The following is a 22577-nucleotide window of genomic DNA, read 5'->3' on the forward strand; positions in this document are numbered from 1 at the left end:
GATTCCCACACTATCCTGCACTAGGGACAATTTACAATCTTTACTGAAGCCAATTAACCTACAAACCTGCACGTCTTTGGAGTGTGGGTGGAAGCAGGAGCATCAGTGGATAAATCACACGGCCACGGGGAGAACGTACAAACTCCATACAGGCAGCACCTCTAGTCAGGATCTTACCTGGGTCTCAAGGGCAATTTTTACGGAAGCCCTGGGCCTTTACCTTAAAACTGTCTGAATTTACCTCTAATACTTGGGAGACTGAATTCCATTTGTTCAGTTCTTGTCATTAATCGTCACAGTAGACAATAGACAATATGTGCAGGAGGCCATTCGGCCCTTCGAGCCAGCACCACCATTCAATGTGATCATGGCTGATCATCCACAATCAGTACCCCGTTCCTGCCTTCTCCCCATATCCCCTGACTCCACTATTTTTAAGAGCCCTATCTAGCTCTTTCTTGAAAGCATCCAGAGAACCCGCCTCCACTGCCCTCTGAGGCAGAGAATTCCACAGACTCACCACTCTCTGTGAGAAAAAGTGTTTCCTCATCTCTGTTCTAAGTATGTCAGCTTCATGCAGACAAGTAACTTCCTGATGGGGGAAAAAACTGAGATTTTCTCTATGCATATGTGTTTTGCTGTATTAAAAACTGGGCCCCTGGTGTATCAGCAGATTCCAAGGCACAATTTAACAAGCCACACCTCCAATGCCCTTGTTATGTTCCTTCAAGCCAATGACCATTAGATTGTTTGCTCATTCTTCCAAACAAATCTTTTAGTAACGCTTTCAGTTTCATAAGTTCATAAGACAAAGAAGCAGAATTAGGCCATTTGGCCCATCAAGTCTGCTCAGCCATTCATTCATGGCTGATCTATTTTCCCCCTGAAACCCTTTCTCCCATCTTATCCTTGCATTCAAAAGAGAGTTAGATAGAGCTCATAGGGCTAACAGAATCAAGGGATATGGGGAGAAGGCAGGAACGGGGTACTGAGTGTGGATGATCAGCCATGATCACATTGGCTCGAAGGGCCGAATGGCCTAGTCCTGCACCTATGTACTATGTATCTACGTAACCCCTGACATAGAATAGAATAGTTTCTTTATTGTCATTGTAACATGAACCATCTCACTGATGAAGAACTTACCAATCTGTGCAAGCAAGATTGACTTTATTTTGAATAAATTGGTCTTACAAGAAGGTGACAATTGTCCAGGTTTTATTTGTTTAATTCCTTTGTTTCCATGTTTCCAATCATACATGCACACTTATACAGGTCCTCCCCAGTTTACGAATGCCTGATTTATGTACCACTCATACATAAGAGCAAGCATTTGAGTGACCGGTGGTATGGATTTGCTGGCCACTGTGGGTCTGCAGGTATCTGGGCCAAAGGGCCTGTTTCTGAGCAGGGAGGATGGTGTTCTGAAGAGCCTATTGAAAGCTAGCCAGATTGATTATTGTTAGCAACTAGTTACAACAGCAGATGTTTAACCACTCTAGTAGAATTCCACTGGTAACTTACCGTTCCTTAAACAAATATTACCTTCTTGGATTACATTCCCATGATTACATACCTTGCGAAATGACGTTTTAGGTGGGGTTTATAACTTGATGACAACAGCACCATTCATAACAACAGTTAAAAACATTCAAGAGTATCACCTTGCAACCTACATTGGTATCAGCAGTGGCTCAGTTGGTAGCTCATGTACCTCAAGGTCAGAGCAAGATCCATCACCCAGGAAAGCTGAGCTCAGAATCTAAGCAGCGGCTACAATGTAGTCCTGAGACTGTGACTGTCGGTTGTGCTGCCTAGCAAGTGCCTCTTGGAGGTTCAACCTGTCAGGTGAATAGAATAGAATAGTTTCTTTATTGTCATTGTAACATGGGCCATGTACAACACTAGAGATAGATGTGAATGATCTTCCAGCACCATTTCTGACAAGACCATGTTGTCCCGCTGAGTTACTCCAGCTTTTTGTGTCTATCGTCAGTGTAAACCAGCATCTGCTGTTCCTTCCTACACAAAACCATGTTAAAATTGAAGATAGACACAAAATGCTGGAGTAACTCAGAGGGACAGGCAGCATATCTGGAGAGAAGGAGATGCAATATCATTGAAACAGATTACATGATATTTCTCATTAAATATAGCTGGATCCTTGCTGTGCATTTACCAATAATGTGTCAGTGTTACCTGTCACAAATACTTTGTTAGCCGTGAGGCACTTCATGATGCCCTGAGGTTTGGATAAAAATCCAAGTCATCTTCCTTTCAAAACTTCATTTTTGCATCAATTCTCTTCAATGCAGCTACACCTATGAGGTTGCACCAACATTTGTGCTGATGGAAGAGACTGTTTTAAAGAAGATGAGGGAACTTGTAGGCTGGGCAGACGGAGATGGGATCTTCAGCCCTGGTAAGTAGCAAATATTTCCCTTCTGTTTTTAAATTGAACACCAAGATATAATGCCATTAACCTTTCCAAGCCATTCTCTCATTATAGTTTGGAACACGTATGGGGGTTTGTAACCTTTTATCTTATCATATACGTAACAATACATGCCATCAATACACAGCAACAGAGGAGGAGGATTGACTTTTGGAGCCTTCCCTCACAGTGGGAAACTTTGATCCCTCTATGTGGGGATGTCTGTGTTAAAGACTATTGTGTTCTGTGCTATTTATTATTGTATGGTTGTATGGCGACCACACATTTCATTGTCCCAATTGGTACATGTGACAAATAAATGTGTCTTGTACATTGTATCTCTCAGAAAAACGATCTCATTGGTCCCAACTCTCTTCAGCTATAGAAAGAAAACTGGTGGCACCATTCTCAACCTTGTGCTAGTCTGTTATGGAATGGGATAATCACATTTTGTTGGAGTTACTCAGTGGGTCAGGCAGCATCTCTGGAGAACATGGATAGATGACATTTCTTCACACTGCTTGACCTAGAGTTACTCCAGCACCTTGTGTTATTTTGTGTAAACCAGCCAGTTGATGTCTAGATACTCAATCTATCTGTACAAAAACAGTCAGGTTACTTTTAACCTCCTTTCCCAAAAGAATACTTGATTAATCCCACCAATTGCAATTTATTCCTATTCTTCAAAATCCACCCAGACCTGTGTTTGTGACCAAACTATGTACAGGAGCTTTGAAACCCTTTAGAAATTATTCAACGCTTATGAAACTCAACTATGACTCAAAAAGGAAATTTTATGAAATACCAATAATGCAGAATTATGGAAAGAAAATTGCAGTCATTTAACCAGTTTGTTAACTGATATCTATCATAAAAGTGTTTATTTGTGGCTACTGCATGTTCAGTATTAAGGTTATAATGTAGTACAGTATTGTTTTTTTTTTTGTCAGATCAGGCCTGGATAGTGGATGTAGAGAGAATGTTCCCACAAGAGCGAGGGGCTAGGGCCAGAGGTCATAGCCTCGGAATTTGATAGATAGATTCTTGATTAGTACAAGTGTCAGGGGTATGGGGAGAAGGCAGGAGAATGGGTTAGGAGGGAGAGATAGATCAGCCAAGAGTGAATGGTGGAGTAGACTTGATGGGCCGAATGGCCTAATTCTGCTCCTGTCACTTATGAACATGAACTTTATACAGTACAATTCTTTGTTTTGCTCGCCTTCCAGGCTAATCATACCACACATGAGTACAAGTAAACTATAAAACAGTACAACAGGTGGTCGATAAAGGGAAAGGAAACACAATGTCGAATATAATGTTACAACTTCACCGAAACTGCAGATTTTAAAAAAGTGCATGTCCATAACGAGATATATTAGGAGATCAGGACTACCTCCTTAGTTTATGTCTGATAACAACTTGGAAAAAGCTGGTCTAGAATGTGGTGGAAAGTGCTTTCAAGCTTCTCTGTCCTGCAGGATTGGCAAGAAGTGGTCCTTGATTATGTTGGCTGCTTTCCTGAGGTAGTGTGAGTATTGGTGGGGAAGGATGTGGTGCTGGTTGGTGTGATAAACTAGGTTGTGTCGACAATTCTCTGTCATTTCTTGCGGTTTTTGGCAGAACAGTTGCAATGCTTATTTTCCCATCTTTACGCCATGTATAACATTTTATCCAACGATGACTTAGAAACGTAGAAAATAGGTGCTCTTTATATAGACTTATCATGTATTTTGCCATAAACAGGAGGCTCTGTTTCCAACATGTATGCAGTAAACCTGGCCCGATACAAGCTCTGCCCGGAGTTAAAGGAGACTGGGCTCTCTGGTGCTGTCCGTATGGCAATGTTTACATCTGAGGAGGTAAGTGATGCCACGCTAGAATTTGGATAAAGGATCAAAAATGGGTTATGTTGACTACAGAGTACAAGGAAATTTAAAGCCATTTATTGAACTTTATCAGATGGTTCACATTTTATTGATAGGCGAAGATGGACTTGGACTCATAATATTGGAGCATTAGCAAGAGAACTGGCTCTCCTGTATCTTGGCTCCATCTACGTTCCTTTGCTCCTTATCCATTGATACCCTTTCTCAACAATATCTTGTACAAATGGAAACTTTATCAAGAAAAAAACTAAATGTGTGATCAATACGGAAGTGATTCCCTGTTCAACAACAATGTCTGAAATGATAAAACCTTCATCTCAACGTAACTTTGTGATAAACTTACCATTCAGTGCAGTTTTAATGTGTACGAGAGTGATAGTCATAGTGTAATACAACTGCATGGAAACAGGTTTTCTTTGGCACAACTTAAAAACACCCGCTACCCGCCAATGCCTCATCTACCCTAGTCTCCAGAGTTGCCTGCGCTTGGTCCATGCATCCCTCCAAACCTGTCCTATCCATGTACCTATCCAACCCTGGGGATTCTTAAACCACGATGGGATAGTCCCAGCCTCAAAACTACCTCCTCTGGCAGCTTGTTCCATACACCCACCACCCTCTGTGTGAAAAAGTTACCTCTTGGATTCCTATTAAATCTTTTCCTCTTCAACTTGAACCTATGTCCTCTGGTCCTTGATTCCCTTACTCTGGGCAAAAGACTGCATCAACCCGATCTATTCAAGAGTCAAGAGTCAAGAGTCAATTTAATTGTCATTTGGACCCCTGGAGGTCCAAACGAAATGCCGTTTCTGCAGCCATACATTACACACAAATAGACCCCAGACACAACATAATTACATTTAACATAAAATTCTCATCACATAGCTGCGTGATGGAAGACCAAATAAATGCTTCTCTCTCCACTGCACTCCATGTATAACCCCCCCCAACGATGTCAGAGTCAAAGTCAAAAATAGGTGCTGGCAATGGCGATTGTCCCGCGGCCATTGAAGCCACGCCGGGTGGTGCGAGGTCGCACACCGGGTCTTGGTGTTAGAGCCCCCGATGTGCGCTCGTAAAGTCCCGCGGCCATTCCAGCCGCGCGGGGCGGTGATGTCAGGCCCCGCTCCAGGAGCTCTTCGACCCCGCAACTCGAGCGGGAGAAGTCGCCGCCGCAGAAGCCCCGAAAAGCGGTCTCCCTCCAGGGAGCCGTGGGCTCCCGGCGCCGTCGTCCACAGACCTGTAGAGAGCCTCCGACTCTCCGGCAGCAGCAGCAGCAGCAGCAGCAACAGCATCCGCAGCAGCAGCGCTCCTCCACCGCTCCGGACCCGGCCAGCTCCGCGACGGCGACGGTGAGTCGACACCTGAGTCCCCGGCTTCTTCCTGTTGGAGGCCGCTCCTCGTTGTGGCCTCAACGACACCTGAGACCCGACGAGAAAAGGTCGGGTCTCAGTGCCACTTGCCTGCGCTTGAAGTTTCCCCCCCCCCCTCCCACCCCACCTGTCCACCCCCTTCTTACACGACATAGTCCCACCTAAAATAACTCCTACTTGTTCCATAAACACAGACAAAAATAATGAAAAACGCGGACCTCTTGGATGCAGAGGCCGCTGCTGGCCTCTTCAACTTGAGCCTATGTCCGCCTCGATTCCCTTACTCTGGCCAGAAAGCCGCGCCGCGATCTCCTCTCATGATTGTGTATATCTCTATAAGATCTCACATAGCGTATGAGAAAATATATATTGCATTTATAAACCAGTGCAACAAAAAAAAAAACACTGTGTCATAGAGTCATACAGCATGGAAACAGGCCCTTCAGCCCTACATGCCCTCACCGGCCAACATGTCCCAGCTCTACTAGTCCCACCTGCCCACATTTGGCCCATAACACTCCAAACCTGTCCTATCCATGTACCTGTCAAACTGTTTCTTAAACGTTGGGATAATCCCAGCCTCAACTACCTCCTCTGGCAGCTCATGTTCCATACACCCACCACCCTTTGTGTGAAACGGTTACCCCTCAGATTCCTATTAAATCTACTCTGGGTAAGAGACCGTGCATCAACCCAATCTATTCCTCTCATGATTTAATACACACTTGGAATCATTTAAATGTTGTATGGAACAAGGCTACCAAGCCACAGCTGGCTCAATGAAATCAGTATCCTTGCCCTTAACCCCTGATTTTAGACAAGTTTATTGTCAATTATTTCTATTTCAAACATTTATCCATTTCCCTTCCAAAAGTTTGTTTTTAATGTATTATGATTCAAGCATTACTTCTAGTTCAGCATGTCATGTTGCACAACCAATGATCTCCTGAAGTTTGCCTTCATTTTAATGGTGATTTTGCTGTGTTTTTGTTACCATCGGGTGGAAATGATTCTTTTTCCACCTTTACCTCATGAAAATCTCTCAAAATGATGATGTCCGCCTCCTCCACCTCTCTTTCCCACTGAAAACAGGCCTGAGTTTTTTTCTCACAAGTCCTCATAAAGGCATTGTTTCCATGTGCAGTCATAATAATCACCTCACACATTGTTTCCATGGCCTTGTTCTCATCAAGGACACAGTGGAGGACAAAATAATTCAAAGAGCAGCTAGCATTCCAGTGATGACTGGATTTTACTCGTTTTTAGTTTGTGGGAGGAGACGAACATGAAAACAGTTTAGAGATCCTGAGAAAGAATTAGTTAAGAGAGACTGTGGGAATGTTTCCATGACCTTGAATCTTTTTCCTCCCTTGCCATCCAAAACAAAACCTGGCTTGCCTTTAGAACTTGTTATGTTATTGTCCCGAGTACAATGCCGCTATTAACTGCATATTTGTTATTGATATTTCATTCCCACGGAATTCAAAATAAGGCCAAGGAACACGATAAATGATTCTCAGCGAGTAGATGTGAAAAACATAGAAACATAGAAACATAGAAATTAGGTGCAGGAGTAGGCCATTCGGCCCTTCGAGCCTGCACCGCCACTCAATATGATCATGGCTGATCATCCAACTCAGTATCCCGTACCTGCCTTCTCTCCATACCCTCTGATCCCCTTGGCCACAAGGGCCACATCTAACTCCCTCTTAAATATAGCCAATGAACTGGCCTCGACTACCCTCTGTGGCAGAGAGTCCCAGAGATTCACCACTCTCTGTGTGAAAAAAGTTTTCCTCATCTCGGTTTTAAAGGATTTCCCCCTTATCCTTAAGCTGTGACCCCTTGTCCTGGACTTCCCCAACATCGGGAACAATCTTCCTGCATCTAGCCTGTCCAACCCCTTAAGAATTTTAACCCCTTAAAACCCCTTAAAACAGGAATATCGGAGGGATATGGGCAAAACGTGGGCAGCTGGGACTAGTATAGATAGGTCATCTTGTTCGGCATGGGCAATTTGAGCCGAAGGGCCTGTTTCCTTGCAGTATGACTATTGTTCAGTTAGGGTCAGCTCCAGCAATAAGACTGTTAAAGATATGAAGATTAATTTAGAAACATAGAAACATAGAAAATAGGTGCAGGAGGAGGCCATTCGGCCCTTCGAGCCAGCACCGCCATTCATTGTGATCATGGCTGATCGTCCCCAATCAATAACCCGTGCCTACATTCTCCCCATATCCCTTGATTCCACTAACCCCATGAGCTCTATCTAACTCTCTCTTAAATCCAACCAGTGATTTGGCCTCCACTGCCCTCTGTGGCAGGGAATTCCACAAATTCACAGCTCTCTGGGTGAAAAGGTTTTTTCTCACCTCAGTCTTAAATGGCCTCCCCTTTATTCTAAGACTGTGGCCCCTGGTTCTGGACTCGCCCAACATTGGGAACATTTTTTCCTGCATCCTTTTATAATTTTATATGTTTCTATAAGATTCCCCCTCATCCTTCTAAACTCCAGTGAATACAAGCCTAGTCTTTACAATCTTTCCTCGTATGACAGTCCCGCCATCCCAGGGATCAATCTGGTGAACCTACGCTGCACTGCCTCAATCACAAGGATGTCCTTCCACAAATTAGGAATTTAGAACCAAGGAACATGGTTGTAATGTTCCAGCAAGTTGGGGGCAACATCAGGGAACATTTGTTCACACATACAGTAATGGAAATCTACAAAAGTGATTCAGTGGTTTGTGACCCACGAGTGATATGGTCTATAGATGGGTAAATGTATCGGAGGTGTAAATCTTTTGTGATTTCTGAAGAAGGGTCTGGACCCGGAACGTCACAAATTCCTTCTATACAGAGATGCTGCCTGTCTCGCTGAGTTACTCCAACATTTTGTGTCTGTCATGATCTCGTTGAATGGTTTGACAGAAGGGTGGGATTATGGTTGTGACAAATTAGCCTAATCCTCGTGTTCTACTACAGAATGTCTTTTTCTCTTGAGTAAACTTACAGCAGCTTACAGCATTTCCTTCATATTTCCTGCATGTTCTTTTTTTTGACAAAACACACAAAAGGTTGGTTGCTTAGTTTAGTTTAGAGATACAGTGCGGAAACAGGCCCTTTGGCCCACCGAGGCTGTACTGACCATCAATTCCTGCACATTAACACTACCCTATACACACTTGATTTACATTTATATCAAACCAATTAACCGACAAACCTGTGCGTCTTTGGAGTGAGGGAGGAAATCGAAGATCTCGGAGAAAACCCACGCAGGTCATGGGGAGAATGTACAAACTCCGTACAGACAAGCACCCATGGCCAGGATCAAACCCGGGTCTCTGGAGCTGTAAGGCAGTAGCTCCACCGCTGCGCCACCGTGTTGCCCCCGGTTGCATTCTTTATTTTTGACCGGAATGAAGCGATATTTTCTAAAAACGAAAGTTGAAGATGATGAGTTGTAACAGAGTAATGAGATGTGGCTGAAGTTGATTAAAGTTATTGATGGAGTGCCTTTATTTTGTAGTGTCACTACTCAGTGAAGAAAGCTGCTGCCTTCCTTGGAATTGGCACCCGTAACGTCTACGTGGTGAAAGCTGACAAAAGGTAAGAGAAATGGCCAGTGGCGCCATTAGTTCTGTCTTGTTGAAGCTGATGGCATCTTCACCTTTGGTCCATTAGTTTTCAATAAGGCCATTATTCTCTTATGCTGGCGAGTTTCCTGACTGAACAGAGATGGCATTGATAATAGCAGCAATGCTTTGGATGAGGTTCCCCTTCCGATAAATATTTGGGAAAAAATATGGTTTTGATTCTCTCAGTTCAGTTTAGTTTAGAGATGCAGCGCGGAAACAGGCCCTTCGGCCCATCGAGTCTGCACCCACCAGCGATCCCTGCACATTAACAATATCCTACACACACTAGGGCCAATTTACACATACACCAAGCCAATTAATCTACAAACCTGTACGTCTTTGGCGTGTGGGAGGAAAACAAAGATCTCGGAGAAAACCCACTCGATCACGGGGAGAACTTACAGACAGCACCTGTAGTCGGGATCGAAGCCAGGTCTCCGGCGCTGTATGTGCTGTAAGGCAGCAACTCTAAGCGTCCATCTGGCTAAGTGTCGATTTATTTTGATTATCCTCCAGTGATGTGCTATATACATCGGTGCTATAAAGATTGATTGATTGAAAGATAGAAACTTTAACCAACCTTCAGATTCACGCACTACACTTGGGCAATTTACAGAGGTCAATTATCTTTAAAAAAACGCACATCTTTGGGAAGAAACCAGAGCATCCAGAATACATAGAACATAGAAAATAGGTGCAGGAGGAGGCCATTCGGCCCTTGGAGCCTGCACCGCCATTCAATGTGGTCATGGCTGATCGTCCCCTATCACAACCCGTGCCTGCCTTCTCCCCATATCCCTTGACTCCACTAGCCCCTAGAGATCTATCTAACTCTCTTAAATCCATCCAGTGACTTGGCCTCCACTGCCCTCTGTGGCAGGGAATTCCATAAATTCACAACTCTCTGCGTGAAAAAGTTTTTTCTCACCTCAGTCTTAAATGACCTCCCCTTTATTCTAAGACTGTGGCCCCTGGTTCTGGACTCGCCCAACATTGGGACCATTTTTCAGCATCTAGCTTGTCCAGTCCTTTTATAATTTTATCTAGCTTGTCCAGTACTTTATAAAACGTTCCCGATGTTGGGGAAGTCCAGGACAAGGGGGTCACAGTTTAACAATAAGGGGGAAATCTTTTAGGACCGAGATGAGAAAAAAAATTTCACACAGAGAGTGGTGAAACTCTGGAATTCTCTGCCACAGAAGGTCGTTGAGGCCAGTTCATTGGCTATATTTAAGAGGGAGTTAGATGTGGCCCTTGTGGCTAGGGGGATCAAGGGGTACGGAGAGAAGGCAGGTACAGGATACTGAGTTGGATGATCAGCCATGATCATATTGAATGGCGGTGCAGGCTCGAAGGGTCGAATGGCCTACTCCTGCACCTATTTTCTAAGTTTCTATGTTTCTATATGTTTCTATAGGATTCCCCCTCATCCTTCTAAACTCCAGTGAATACGAGCCTAGTCTTTTCAATCTTTCCTCATATGACAGTCCGCCATCCCAGGGATCAATCTCGTGAACCTACGCTGCACTGCTTCAATCACAAGGATGTCCTTCCTCAAATTAGGAGACCAAAACTGTACACAATACTCCAGATGTGGTCTCACCAGAGCCCTGTACAACTGCAGAAGAAAGTTGTACAAATAAATCTATGAAAATAAGAAACCTACAGAAAATAAATCTATAAATTCACAGGAAACAGAGCATAGAAATATAGAAAACAGGTGCAGGTGAAGGCCATTTGGCCCTTCGAGCCAACACCACTATTCACTCTGATGGTGGCTGATCATCCAAAGTCAGGACCCCGTTCCTGCTTTGTCCCCATATCCCTTGATTCTATTAGCCCTACAAACTCCACATAGATAGCACACAAGGTCATGATCAATAGTGGGTGTCTGGCACTGTGAGACAGCAGCTCTACAAACTGTGCCGCTAAAGCTCCTTCATAAATAAATGGTTGCACAATAATTTGAATTGCACTGATATGATTTCCTGCCCAATGTAATAATATTATTTTTTAGAGGCAAGATGATACCAGCAGAACTGGAGAAAGAAGTTCAAAGAGCCAAGAAAGAAGTAAGTGTTTTAGGGATTCGCTTGCTATCAGATCAGTGCTTATACACTTCTGGATGTTTCTTTTGAAGTGTAAATGTTTACAGTGTGGAGATGTGGAAGCAAGCCTTGATGAACTGCAGATGCTGGTTAGTTCCCGAAAGGGCACAATTGATTATGTGGTTCCATTTCGGGTAGCTTACAACCCAATGGTATGAACATTGGATTTTCCACCTTTAGGTAAACTCTAACTAATTCCCCACGCCAACCCACCCGCCCTTTTCTCCCTCAGACCGCCCTTTCTCCCCCCCCCCCCCCCCCCCCCCAATCACTCCCCATGTGCCGCGTGCCCCACCAGGTCTCCCTTCTCCCCCCCCCACCCCCTCATGCTACTTTCCTCCCTCTGGCTCCACAATGCGCAACACTTCAAACCTGACTCACTCCTGCTGCTCTTATCTCTGGCCTTTGTTCCAACCTTCTGCTTCTTCTGCTTATCTAAAAAAAGCCGTGCCCTTACATAGAAACATAGAAACATAGAAATTAGGTGCAGGAGTAGGCCATTCGGCCCTTCGAGCCTGCACCGCCATTCAATATGATCATGGCTGATCATCCAACTCAGTATCCTGTACCTGCCTTCTCTCCATACCCCCTGATCCCCTTAGCCACAAGGGCTACATCTAACTCCCTCTTAAATATAGCCAATGAACTGGCCTCAACTACCCTCTGTGGCAGAGAATTCCTTGTTGACTTATTACCAGCCACACTTTGTGCTGCCTCTATTCTGTTACACCTTTCTTCTGCCCACCCTACAATCAGTCTGAAGAAGCACATTAACCCCAAACTTCACCTCTCCAGATGTTCTCCACAGATGCTGCCTGACCTGCTGAGCTACTCCAGCACTCTGTGTCCCATTGTGCAGATAATTATTTGCAATTTATCTCTTGTAATTTCATGCATTCTTCCCATGTACAACATTTGTGCAGCATTTGCTTGAGCATGAAGGAACAGCCCAGTTGGAAGAAGTAATTATATGTGTAATGCTTTTGAGCTGTTGCTCATGGATATCCGCCTGAGATTCCACACGATTTCTTCTGTAAACCATGAAGCAATCCTGAAAGAGAACGACTAGTTAAATCTGTGATCCACCATCACCCCAGTGGAAAACACGGGCCATTGCAACACTCTGTAAATGCAAGGATTTCTTTTCAGTTTCATCCATCATGACTAACACCTGAAACTAAAGGTTTCTTTCTTACAATCTGTCAACAGGGGGCTCTGCCATTTATAGTCATTGCCACTGCCGGGACAACGGTACTGGGAGCATTTGACCCTTTGAATGATATTGCAAACATCTGCCAAGCTCATGGGATCTGGTTCCATGTTGACGTGAGTATTAAGTATATTTATTGGGTAGAAGACCTGCACACTTGACGTGAGTCATTTTTATATGAATGAAAGGGGTGTGCTGTTTCCCGCTATACTCCTGTAGGTGAGGTACCAAATCAGTACTTTGTATCTGTATACTCCAAAGGACATGGGGAATAGTGAGATCAGTGTGCGGGATATTAATATGCTGGAGCAGTTTGAGATCAAGAAGATGTTAGTTCCTCTCAGCTAACAATTATATACTTTGTTGTCACCTTCCAATTAGATAACAATGACCCATTGTACATTTTACTTGACCTTCATCCCCTTTGATCTTTTGTTTCCACATCTTACCCTTCCATATCTCTATGTCTCCTTCTCCCCTGACTCTCAGTCTGAAGAAGGGTCTTGACCCGAAATGTCGCCACTTCTCTCCAGATCTGCTGCGTGTCCAGCTGAGTTACTTCAGCATTTTGTGTCTATCGTAGGCATTGGTGTTGGGTCCCTTGAAAAGCATTAAGGTGGATAAATCCCAAGAGCCTGATTGGATTTATCCAAGATTATTCAGGTCCTAGAGATCTGGAGAATGGTGAATGTTGTTCCTTTGTTTAAGAAAGGAAGTAGAGATAATCCAGGAAATTATGGGATGGTGAGCCTCACGTCAGTAGTTGGGAATTTGTTGGAGAGGATTTGCTCACATTTGGAAGGGAATGGGTCGATTAGCGACAGTCAGCAAGGGTTTGTCCACAGTAGGTCATTGACAGTTTTTTGAGGAGGTGACGAAGGTGATTGATGAGGGTAGGCAGTGGATAGTGTCTACATGGATTTTAGAAAATCCTTTGAAGACGTCCAGAAGATTAACTTGCATGAGATCCATGGTGGGTGGGTGGTAGGTTAGGACCTCTGGTTTGTGAGAACTATATATTACCCATTATAATACAGGGTATATATATGGAATATATATATGTACTATATATATATACAGGGATCTGGGTTATGTATGTCTGTTGTTTATATGATGTATGTATATATATATATATATATATATATATATATATATGTATATGTATATATATATATATATATATATATATGTGTATATATATATATGTATATATATATATATATATATATATATATGTATATATATATATATGTATAACTAGAATGGAAATGCAGATGGGATGGTTAGCAAATTTCCAGATTACATCAACATAAGTGGAGTTGTGGAAGTGAGGATATTGGCAAAGGATACAGCAGGCCATAGATCACTCCTAGAGGAGAAGGGTCTCGACCTGAAACTTTGCCCATTCCTTCTCTCCAGCAATGCCGCCTCACCCCAATAAGTTACTCCAGCATTTTGTGTCTAGAGCAATCGTAGATATGGGCGGAGAAATAGCACATGGAGTTTAATCCGGGCAAGTGTGAGGTGTACATTGGGAGGCTGAATGTACGGGGAAAGTATACAGTTAATAGCAAGATGCCTAACGACATTGATGTACATTGGGATCTTGGGGTCTAAGTCCATAGCTCCCTGAAAGTAGCAACATAAGTAGATAAAGTTGTAAATAAAAAGCCATATGCTATGGTTGCCTGCAGCAGTCAATGTAGTGTATTGAGTATAAGAGTCAGCAAGTCATATTACAGCTTTATAAAATGTTGCTTAGGCCTTATTTGGAGTATTTTGTACATTTCTGGTTGCCGCATTACAGGAAGGATAGGGAGGCTTTGGAATGGGTGCAGAAGAGGTTTACCAGAATGTTGCCTGTATTGGAGGATATTAGCTATGAGAGGTTGGTAAAAATCTGCATTGTTTTCTCTGGAGCCTCAGAGATTGAGTGGAGATCTGATAGAAGTAAATAAAATGGTGAAATCCATAGATAGAATAGATAGTTAGATCTCTTTCCCCAGAAATTGTCAAACTGGATGGCATAGCTTTAAGATCAGGGGGGGGGGAGGGGATTTCCCCTCTGATTCCTATTAAATCTTTACCCCTTCACCTAAACCAATGTCCCGTTGTTCCTGATTCCCCTACTCTGGGCAAGAGACTCTATGCATCTACCCGATCTATTCCTCTCATGATTTTATACACCTCTATAAGATCACCCCACATCCTCCTGCACTCCTAGGAATAGAGTCTCAGCCTACTCAACCTCTCCCTATAGCTCAGACCCTCTAGTCCTGGCAATATCCTTGTAAATCTTGTCTGTATCCATTCCACCTTGACAATATCTTGTAGCATATGTCCACATTGCTTTTTAATTAAAGGAAAATCTTTGATCTTTATTTTTCTCAAGGCATCGTGGGGAGGTAGTGCGCTGATATCCAGAAAACATCGTTCTCTTCTGAATGGTATCCACAGGTAAATACAAAGTGGGTATTCCGTTAACTACTAAATGTTGTATGATCTCTGTCATGCAAAGCAGCACTGTGGGCATTTTGCTTGTAAGTGTGTGAACTTTTTTTCCCTTTCTGCAAAGTACCACAGGACAAGTTGTTAAATTTAGGCAGTAGTGTTTGGTGAAGTCAGCTTTTGAAGCTGCTGATCTGTCTGCAATTGCATAATTAACTTTTGTCCTCCCTACCTTTCCGAATGCAGCTATTATTAGATATTTATCATGAAATGTTGGCCTTCATAACGAGAGGATTTGAGTATAACAAGCAAGCAAGCAAGTTTATTTACATAGCACATTTCCGCAACAAGGCAATTCAAAGTGCTTTACACAAAGCATTCAAAAGCAAAAGCAACAGTCATTAAAATAATAGAAAATAAAAGTAGCTAAGATAGAATAAGAAAAGAATAAAATACAAGAATAAAAGTTACAGTGCAGTATAAGAAATTAATAATTATTTAATTTAATTAAAAGCAGCGTCAAACAGAAAAGTCTTCAGCCCCGATTTAAAAGAACTGAGAGTTGGAGCGGACCTACATTTTTCTGGAAGTTTGGTCCATATCAGAAACATAGAAACATAGAAAATAGGTGCAGGAGGAGGCCATTCGGCCCTTCGAGCCAGCACCACCATTCATTGTGATCAAGGCTGATCGTCCCCAATCAATAACCCGTGCCTGCCTTCTCCCCATATCCCTTGACTCCACTAGCCCCAAGAACTCTATCTAACTCTCTCTTAAATCCATCCAATGATTTGGCCTCCACTGCCCTCTGTGGCAGGGAATTCCATAAATTCACAACTCTCTGGGTAAAAAAGTTTTTTCTCACCTTGGTCATGCATATTAGTCGTGCATAAAAAACTAAACTCTGCTTCTCCATGTTTAGTTCTGACTCTATGGACAGAAAGCAGATCTGGCCCAGACAGGAGTCAATAGGAGTAAAGAGGTTCTTCTCCAGTTGTACAGGGCCCTGGTGAGACCACATCTGGAGTATTGTGTGCAGTTTTGGTCTCCTAATTTGAGGAAGGACATCCTTGTGATTGAGGCAGTGCAGCGTAGGTTCACGAGATTGATCCTTGGGATGGCGGAACTGTCATATGAGGAAAGATTGGAAAGACTAGGCTTGATTTCACTGGAATTTAGGATGAGGGGTATCTTATAGAAACGTATTAAATTATAAAAGGACTGGACAAGCTAGATGCAAGAAAAATGTTTCCAATGATGGGGTAGTACAGAACCAGGGGCCGCAGTCTAAGAATAAAGGGGAGGCCATTTAAAACTGAGATGAGAAGAATTTTTTCACTAGGAGAGTTGTGAATTTGTGAAATTCTCTGCCATAGAGGGTAGTAGAGGCCATTTCACTGGATGAATTTAAAAGAGAGTTAGATAGAACTCTAGGGGCTAGTGGAATCAAGGGATATGGGGAGAAGGCAGGCACGGGTTACTAATTGTGGATGATCAGCCATGATCATATTGAATGGCGGTGCAGGCTCGAAGGGCCGAATGGCCTACTCCTGCACCTATTATCTATGTTTCTATGTTTCTAAAATTAAAAAAAACTGCGGATGCCGGAAATCGATAATAAGAGTGGGAAAATGCATGAAAACAAGTCAACTTTTCAGGTCAATGGTTTTTCATCTTGCATATTATGTATTTACTTTGTTTTATCAAATGAATACATGGTATTAGAATATATGGTAGGCAGTATTAGAATTCTATTGAGATGGGATCTATCCACTTGTCTAGCTTCTCTCCACTTTATCTCCATACTCTTTGGTGAGTGGGTGGAACGTTTTAATTAATGGGTTAAAAATGGCAATGAAGGCAATGCGATTCCTCCTAATGGATAAATCAGACCAATTCATAATGAGTTGGTCTCCATTTGTCGTCTTCTTGGAATCATATGGTGCAACACAATTGTAAAAACTAATTGTTTCAGGACTGGACGAGGGTTGGTCAAGATTATAAACAATTATCTCCTTGCCATATAACCATATAACAATTACAGCACGGAAACAGGCCATCTCGACCCTTCTAGTCCGTGCCGAACACATAATCTCCCCTAGTCCCATATACCTGCGCTCCATTCCCTTCCCATCCATATAACTATCCAATTTATTTTTAAATTTAAAATGATAAAAACGAACCTGCCTCCACCACCTTCACTGGAAGCTCATTCCACACAGCTACCACTCTCTGAGTAAAGAAGTTCCCTCTCATGTTACCCCTAAACTTCAGTCCCTTAATTCTCATGTCATGTCCCCTTGTTTGAATCTTCCCTACTCTCAGTGGGAAAAGCTTTTCCACGTCAACTCTGTCTATCCCTCTCATCATTTTAAAAACCTCTATCAAGTCCCCCCTTAACCTTCTGCGCTCCAAAGAATAAAGCCCTAACTTGTTCAACCTTTCTCTGTAACTTAGTTGCTGAAACCCAGGCAACATTCTAGTAAATCTCCTCTGTACTCTCTCTATTTTGTTGACATCCTTCCTATAATTAGGCGACCAAAACTGTACACCATACTCCAGAATTGGCCTCACCAATGCCTTGTACAATTTTAACATTACATCCCAACTTCTATACTCAATGCTCTGATTTATAAAGGCCAGCACACCAAAAGCTTTCTTTACCACCCTATCTACATGAGATTCCACTTTCAGGGAACAGTTATTCCCAGATCCCTCTGTTCACCTACATTCTTCAATTCCCTACCATTTACCATGTACGTCCTATTTTGATTTGTCCTGCCAAGATGTAGCACCTCACACTTATCAGCATTAAACTCCATCTGCCATCTTTCAGCCCACTCTTCCAACTGGCATAAATCTCTCTGTAGACTTTGAAACTCTACTTCATTATCCACAACCCCACCTATCTTAGTATCATCTGCATACTTACTAATCCAATTTACCACACCATCATCCAGATCATTGATGTACATGACAAACAACAGTGGACCCAACACAGATCCCTGTGGCACCCCACTCGTCACTGGCCTCCAACCTGACAAACAACCATCCACCATTACTCTCTGGCATCTCCCATTCAGCCACTGTTGAATCCATCTTGCTACTCCACCATTAATACCCAACCATTGAACCTTCTTAACCAACCTTCCATGAGGAACCTTGTCAAAGGCCTTACTGAAGTCCATATACACAACATCCACTGCGTTACCCTCATCAATTTCCCGTGTAACATCTTCAAAAAATTCAAGAAGATTAATAATAATAATAATAACTTTATTTGTTAAGCACCTTAAAAACAACCAAAGCTGACCAAAGTGCTGTACAGAAAAAAGAAAACAAGCAAGACATCATAAAACAGGCAGAACAACAGAACATACAACTAACACGAGGCGCATAAATTACATACAAAAATCCAAACAATAAATTAAAAAACATAAAACACAAGTACAAACAACGCAGCAAAACCAAGCAAATAAAGTTAATAAACAATTCGACACCTCACTGGTCTACAAAGGCCATGGAGAATAGATATGTCTTCAGGAGTGATTTAAAAACAGCTAGAGAAGGGGCCTGTTTAACGTGCAGAGGCAATTCATTCCACAATCTCGGAGCCGACACAGCAAAGGCACGGTCCCCTCTGAGCTTCCGCTTAGTCTTTGGCTCAATCAGGAGCAGCTGATCATCTGACCTGAGAGAGCGGGAGGGCGAATAAGGGTGAAGAAGCTCAGATAGGTAGGACGGGGCAAGACCACTTAGGGATTTAAAAGTAAATAAAATAATTTTAAAACAAATCCTATACTGAATAGGCAGCCAGTGAAAAGAGGAGAGGGCCAAGAACTGAGCCCTGTGGGACCCCACACGACAGAGGAGCAGAGGAGGATACAGAGTCCCCAAGGCTGACACAAAAAGTTCGATTAGTTAAACAAGACCTTCCAGGCACAAATCCATTAACATTAAATCATTTCTGGATAGTGAACTACTTTCTGATACTTCCTTCAGAGGACTCTTCCCTAGCCTTGGCTGTGCCCTGAAGGAGCAATATTTTGATTATTTCCTCCACTTTCTTTATTTTCTCTCTTTAGGGCTGATTCAGTTGCATGGAATCCACACAAAATGCTGATGGCCGGTATCCAGTGCTGTGCTTTTCTTCTGAAGAACAACACAGTAAGTATATTTTAGTTCAGCTCAGTTTAGTTTATTGTCACGTGTACTGAGGTACTGTGAAAAGCTTTTGTTGCGTGCTAACCAGTCAGCTGAAAGACAATACATGATTACAGTCAATGCATTTACAGGATGAGGGAATAACATTTAGTACAAGATATAGCCAGCAAGTCCCATCAAGGATAGTCCAAGGGTCACCAAATAGGTAGACAGTAGCTCAGCACTCTTCCATTTGCGGCCAGTGAAAGGTTGAATGAAATTATTTAGTGTAGTTTAGAGATACAGCGCGGCAACAGGCCCTTTGGCCCAACTGAGTCTGCACCAACCAGCGATCCCTGCACATTAACACTATCCTACACACTAGGGACAATTTTAATTAATACCGCACCAATTAACCGACATACCTGTACGTCTGGAGCGTGGGAGGAGACCGAATAACTCAGAGAAAACCCACGCAGGTCACTGGGAGAACATACAAACTCCGTACAGACAGCACCTGTGGTTGGGATCGAACCCGGGTCCCTGGCGATGTAAGGCAACAACTCTACCCACTGCGCCACCATGCCGCCCAGATGTTGGCCAGTTGCAGATAATTTTGCATGGTATCAAATGGGATGTTAGCATGAAATATAGCTACGTTTTTGTACACCAAAAGTAGATGCAGTGCAGTGTGTAAGCATGCCAATAATATCCCAACCACAAATTGGGCAGGATGTGTCAGTTTATACCTAGTGATTAGGGCAATTTAAATCATTGTTATTAAGTAGTGGTTTGATAATGAAAATGTAATCATGAAGCATGGTTTGCTGTTTGAACCATGAATCTAGCTTGGATCAGCAGCGCTACAGAGGAGTAAATGCAGCCGAGTTCCTATGGTCTATGTAAAGACAATAAGACACAGTTTGAACATACAGTATACCAATCTCATTCAGCACCATCACACTGTCAATAAAGTCAACTGAACATTGTTTGGTAATGTTTAAAGAAATCCTGTTCCATTTTCACCCAGGTGCCTTATTTAGCTTAGATTTGAGTTTAGAGATACAGAGCGGCCCACCAAGTCTGCGCTGACCAGTGATCCCTGTACACTAGCACTATCCGACACACACCAGGAACAAGTTACAATTTAACATCGCCAATTAACCTACAAACATGTACGTCTTTAGAGTGTGGGAGAAACCAGAGCACCAGGTGAAAACCCACGCAGGTCACAGGAGAATGTACAAACTCAGTACAGACAGCACCCGTAGTCAGGATCGAACCCTGGACCCTGTCGCTGTAAGGCAGCAGCTCTACCGCTGCGCTACCGTGCTGGTTGTGGTCTTATATTCTGTAGCTCTCGTCACTAGTGGCCATTTCCAGCCTAGACGTTCTTTATCATCCTGTTTATTCCCTAATATGATGGCCAGTAAGAGTTAGTCTAGAGTGTCCAAATCCATAACTCTAATCGTATTTGCTGGAAATTATTGTCGAATGTCTGGATTCTAGCGGAGATGAGTTAATTGAACACACGTAGTGATTCACCCCCATAGCGATGAATTTAGTCCCACACTAAGTGAGTAGATTAAATAATACAAAGGGTGGCTCAGTGGTGCAGATGGGCAGCAAAGTGGCGCAGTGGGAACATTGCTGCCTTACTGTGCCAGAGACCCAGGTTGGATCCTGACTATGGTGCTGTCTGTATAAAGTTTGTATGTTGTAGCTACGGCCAAATTGTGAAAGGCTTGGATAGAGTGGATGTGCAAAGGATGTTTCCACTAGCGGAGAGTCTCGGTCACAGCCTCAGATTTAAAGGACATTCCCTTAGGAAAGAGATGAGAAGGGATTTCTTTAGTCAGAGGATGGTGAATCTGTAGAATTATTTGCCACAGACGGCTGAGGAGGCCATCAACCGATATTTTTAAAGCAGATTTAGATAGATAGATTCTTGATTAGTATGGGTATCAAGGGTTATGGGGCGACGTCAGGAGAATGGGGTTTGGAGGGAGAGTTAGGACAGCTATAATTGAATAGTGGGGTAGATTGATGGGCCGAATGGTCTAATTCTGCTCCTATCACTTATGACCGTTTGACTGTGTGAGTTTTCTCTGGCTGCTCCGGTTTCCTCCCACATTCAAACAATCAATCAGTCAGTTTTATTCGTCACATACACATATAAATGCAGTGAAATGAATTTACCAGCAGCGGTACCATTAAAAAAAAATTCCACACAATATCCAATCTGATTGAACACAAACATCCACCACAGCATTCTTCACTGTGGTGGAAGGCACACAGTACAGTCAGTCTTCCTCCATTGTTCACCTGTGGTCAGGGCCATAAACCCTCCACAGTTACCGCTACAAAGACTTTAAGATTTTTGCCTTCTATCACAGTGAAGAGGTGTCTGGTGAACTCACTATGGTGGATGTTAAATTCGTGTTTAGTGTGTGTTTTGTTATTTTATTATGTGTAAGACTGCAAGGCAACAAAATTTTGTTCAGACCGAAAGGCCTGAATGACAATAAAGGCTACTTTGACTTTGACTTACAGTCTGAAGACATACAGGCTTGTCGATTAATTGGCTTCTGTAAATTGTACCTAGTGTGGGATAGAACTAGTGTACGGGTGATCACTGATCGGCGTGGACTGGGTGGGCCGAAGGGCCTGTTTCCACTCTGAATTTCTCAACTAAGCTAAATTAAATGGAACTGGGAAATAACTCAAATAAAGCATGCAGTTGGTAAGGCACCAATAAACTTCTGAATTGGGAAAGCACTGGTGAACATTTGGGTGCAATGAACTATTTAGAAATGTAACCAATTTGGCACATGTTTATTCAGTTTTCTCTTCTATTTTCCAGGGCTTGATAGACAAATGCCACTGTGCCCAGGCCATGTACCTGTTCCAACCGGATAAGTTTTACAACGTGGAATATGATAAAGGTGACAAGTCAATTCAGTGCAGCAGGAGGGCTGATGCTTTCAAATTCTGGTTAACATGGAAGGCTATTGGGTCAAGTGGACTGGAGGAAAGGGTCAACCGTGCTTTTGCATCAGCCAGGTAAGACACTGACCATGGCAGCTGAACCTGGACAGGATCAAATTCTGCTCAACTTCAAAAATTCCACCTACTAATCATACCTTTACATAGCAAAACACAAAGCACCCGGAGAAAACTCAGGCAGTCACAGGGAGAGCGTACAAACTCCATACAGACAGCACCCACAATGAGGATCATTTCTGGGTCTCTGGTGCTGTAAGGCAGCAAGTCTACCACTGTGCCACTGTGCTGCACTTTAAAATTGTTGCTGAAACCAAGGCAAAATAGCGGAGGA

At 43.0% G+C, this 22577-nt stretch overlaps 1 protein-coding gene across 1 annotated transcript in view; it reads left to right on the plus strand.

Moving 5' to 3' along the window:
• The window catches only part of LOC129706424 (acidic amino acid decarboxylase GADL1-like), a 71992-nt gene that overhangs the window by 32763 nt on the left and 16652 nt on the right, over window positions 1-22577 (plus strand). The window contains exons 5-12 of the mRNA XM_055650727.1: window positions 2316-2422; window positions 4178-4293; window positions 9223-9302; window positions 11349-11403; window positions 12649-12765; window positions 15042-15106; window positions 19183-19264; window positions 22104-22303. Of these exons, the coding sequence (XP_055506702.1) occupies window positions 2316-2422; window positions 4178-4293; window positions 9223-9302; window positions 11349-11403; window positions 12649-12765; window positions 15042-15106; window positions 19183-19264; window positions 22104-22303 (822 nt within the window). The remainder of the gene's footprint in view (window positions 1-2315; window positions 2423-4177; window positions 4294-9222; window positions 9303-11348; window positions 11404-12648; window positions 12766-15041; window positions 15107-19182; window positions 19265-22103; window positions 22304-22577) is intronic.

This window comes from Leucoraja erinacea, chromosome 2 (genome assembly GCF_028641065.1).
Source record: "Leucoraja erinacea ecotype New England chromosome 2, Leri_hhj_1, whole genome shotgun sequence".
Lineage (NCBI taxonomy): Eukaryota > Metazoa > Chordata > Chondrichthyes > Rajiformes > Rajidae > Leucoraja > Leucoraja erinaceus.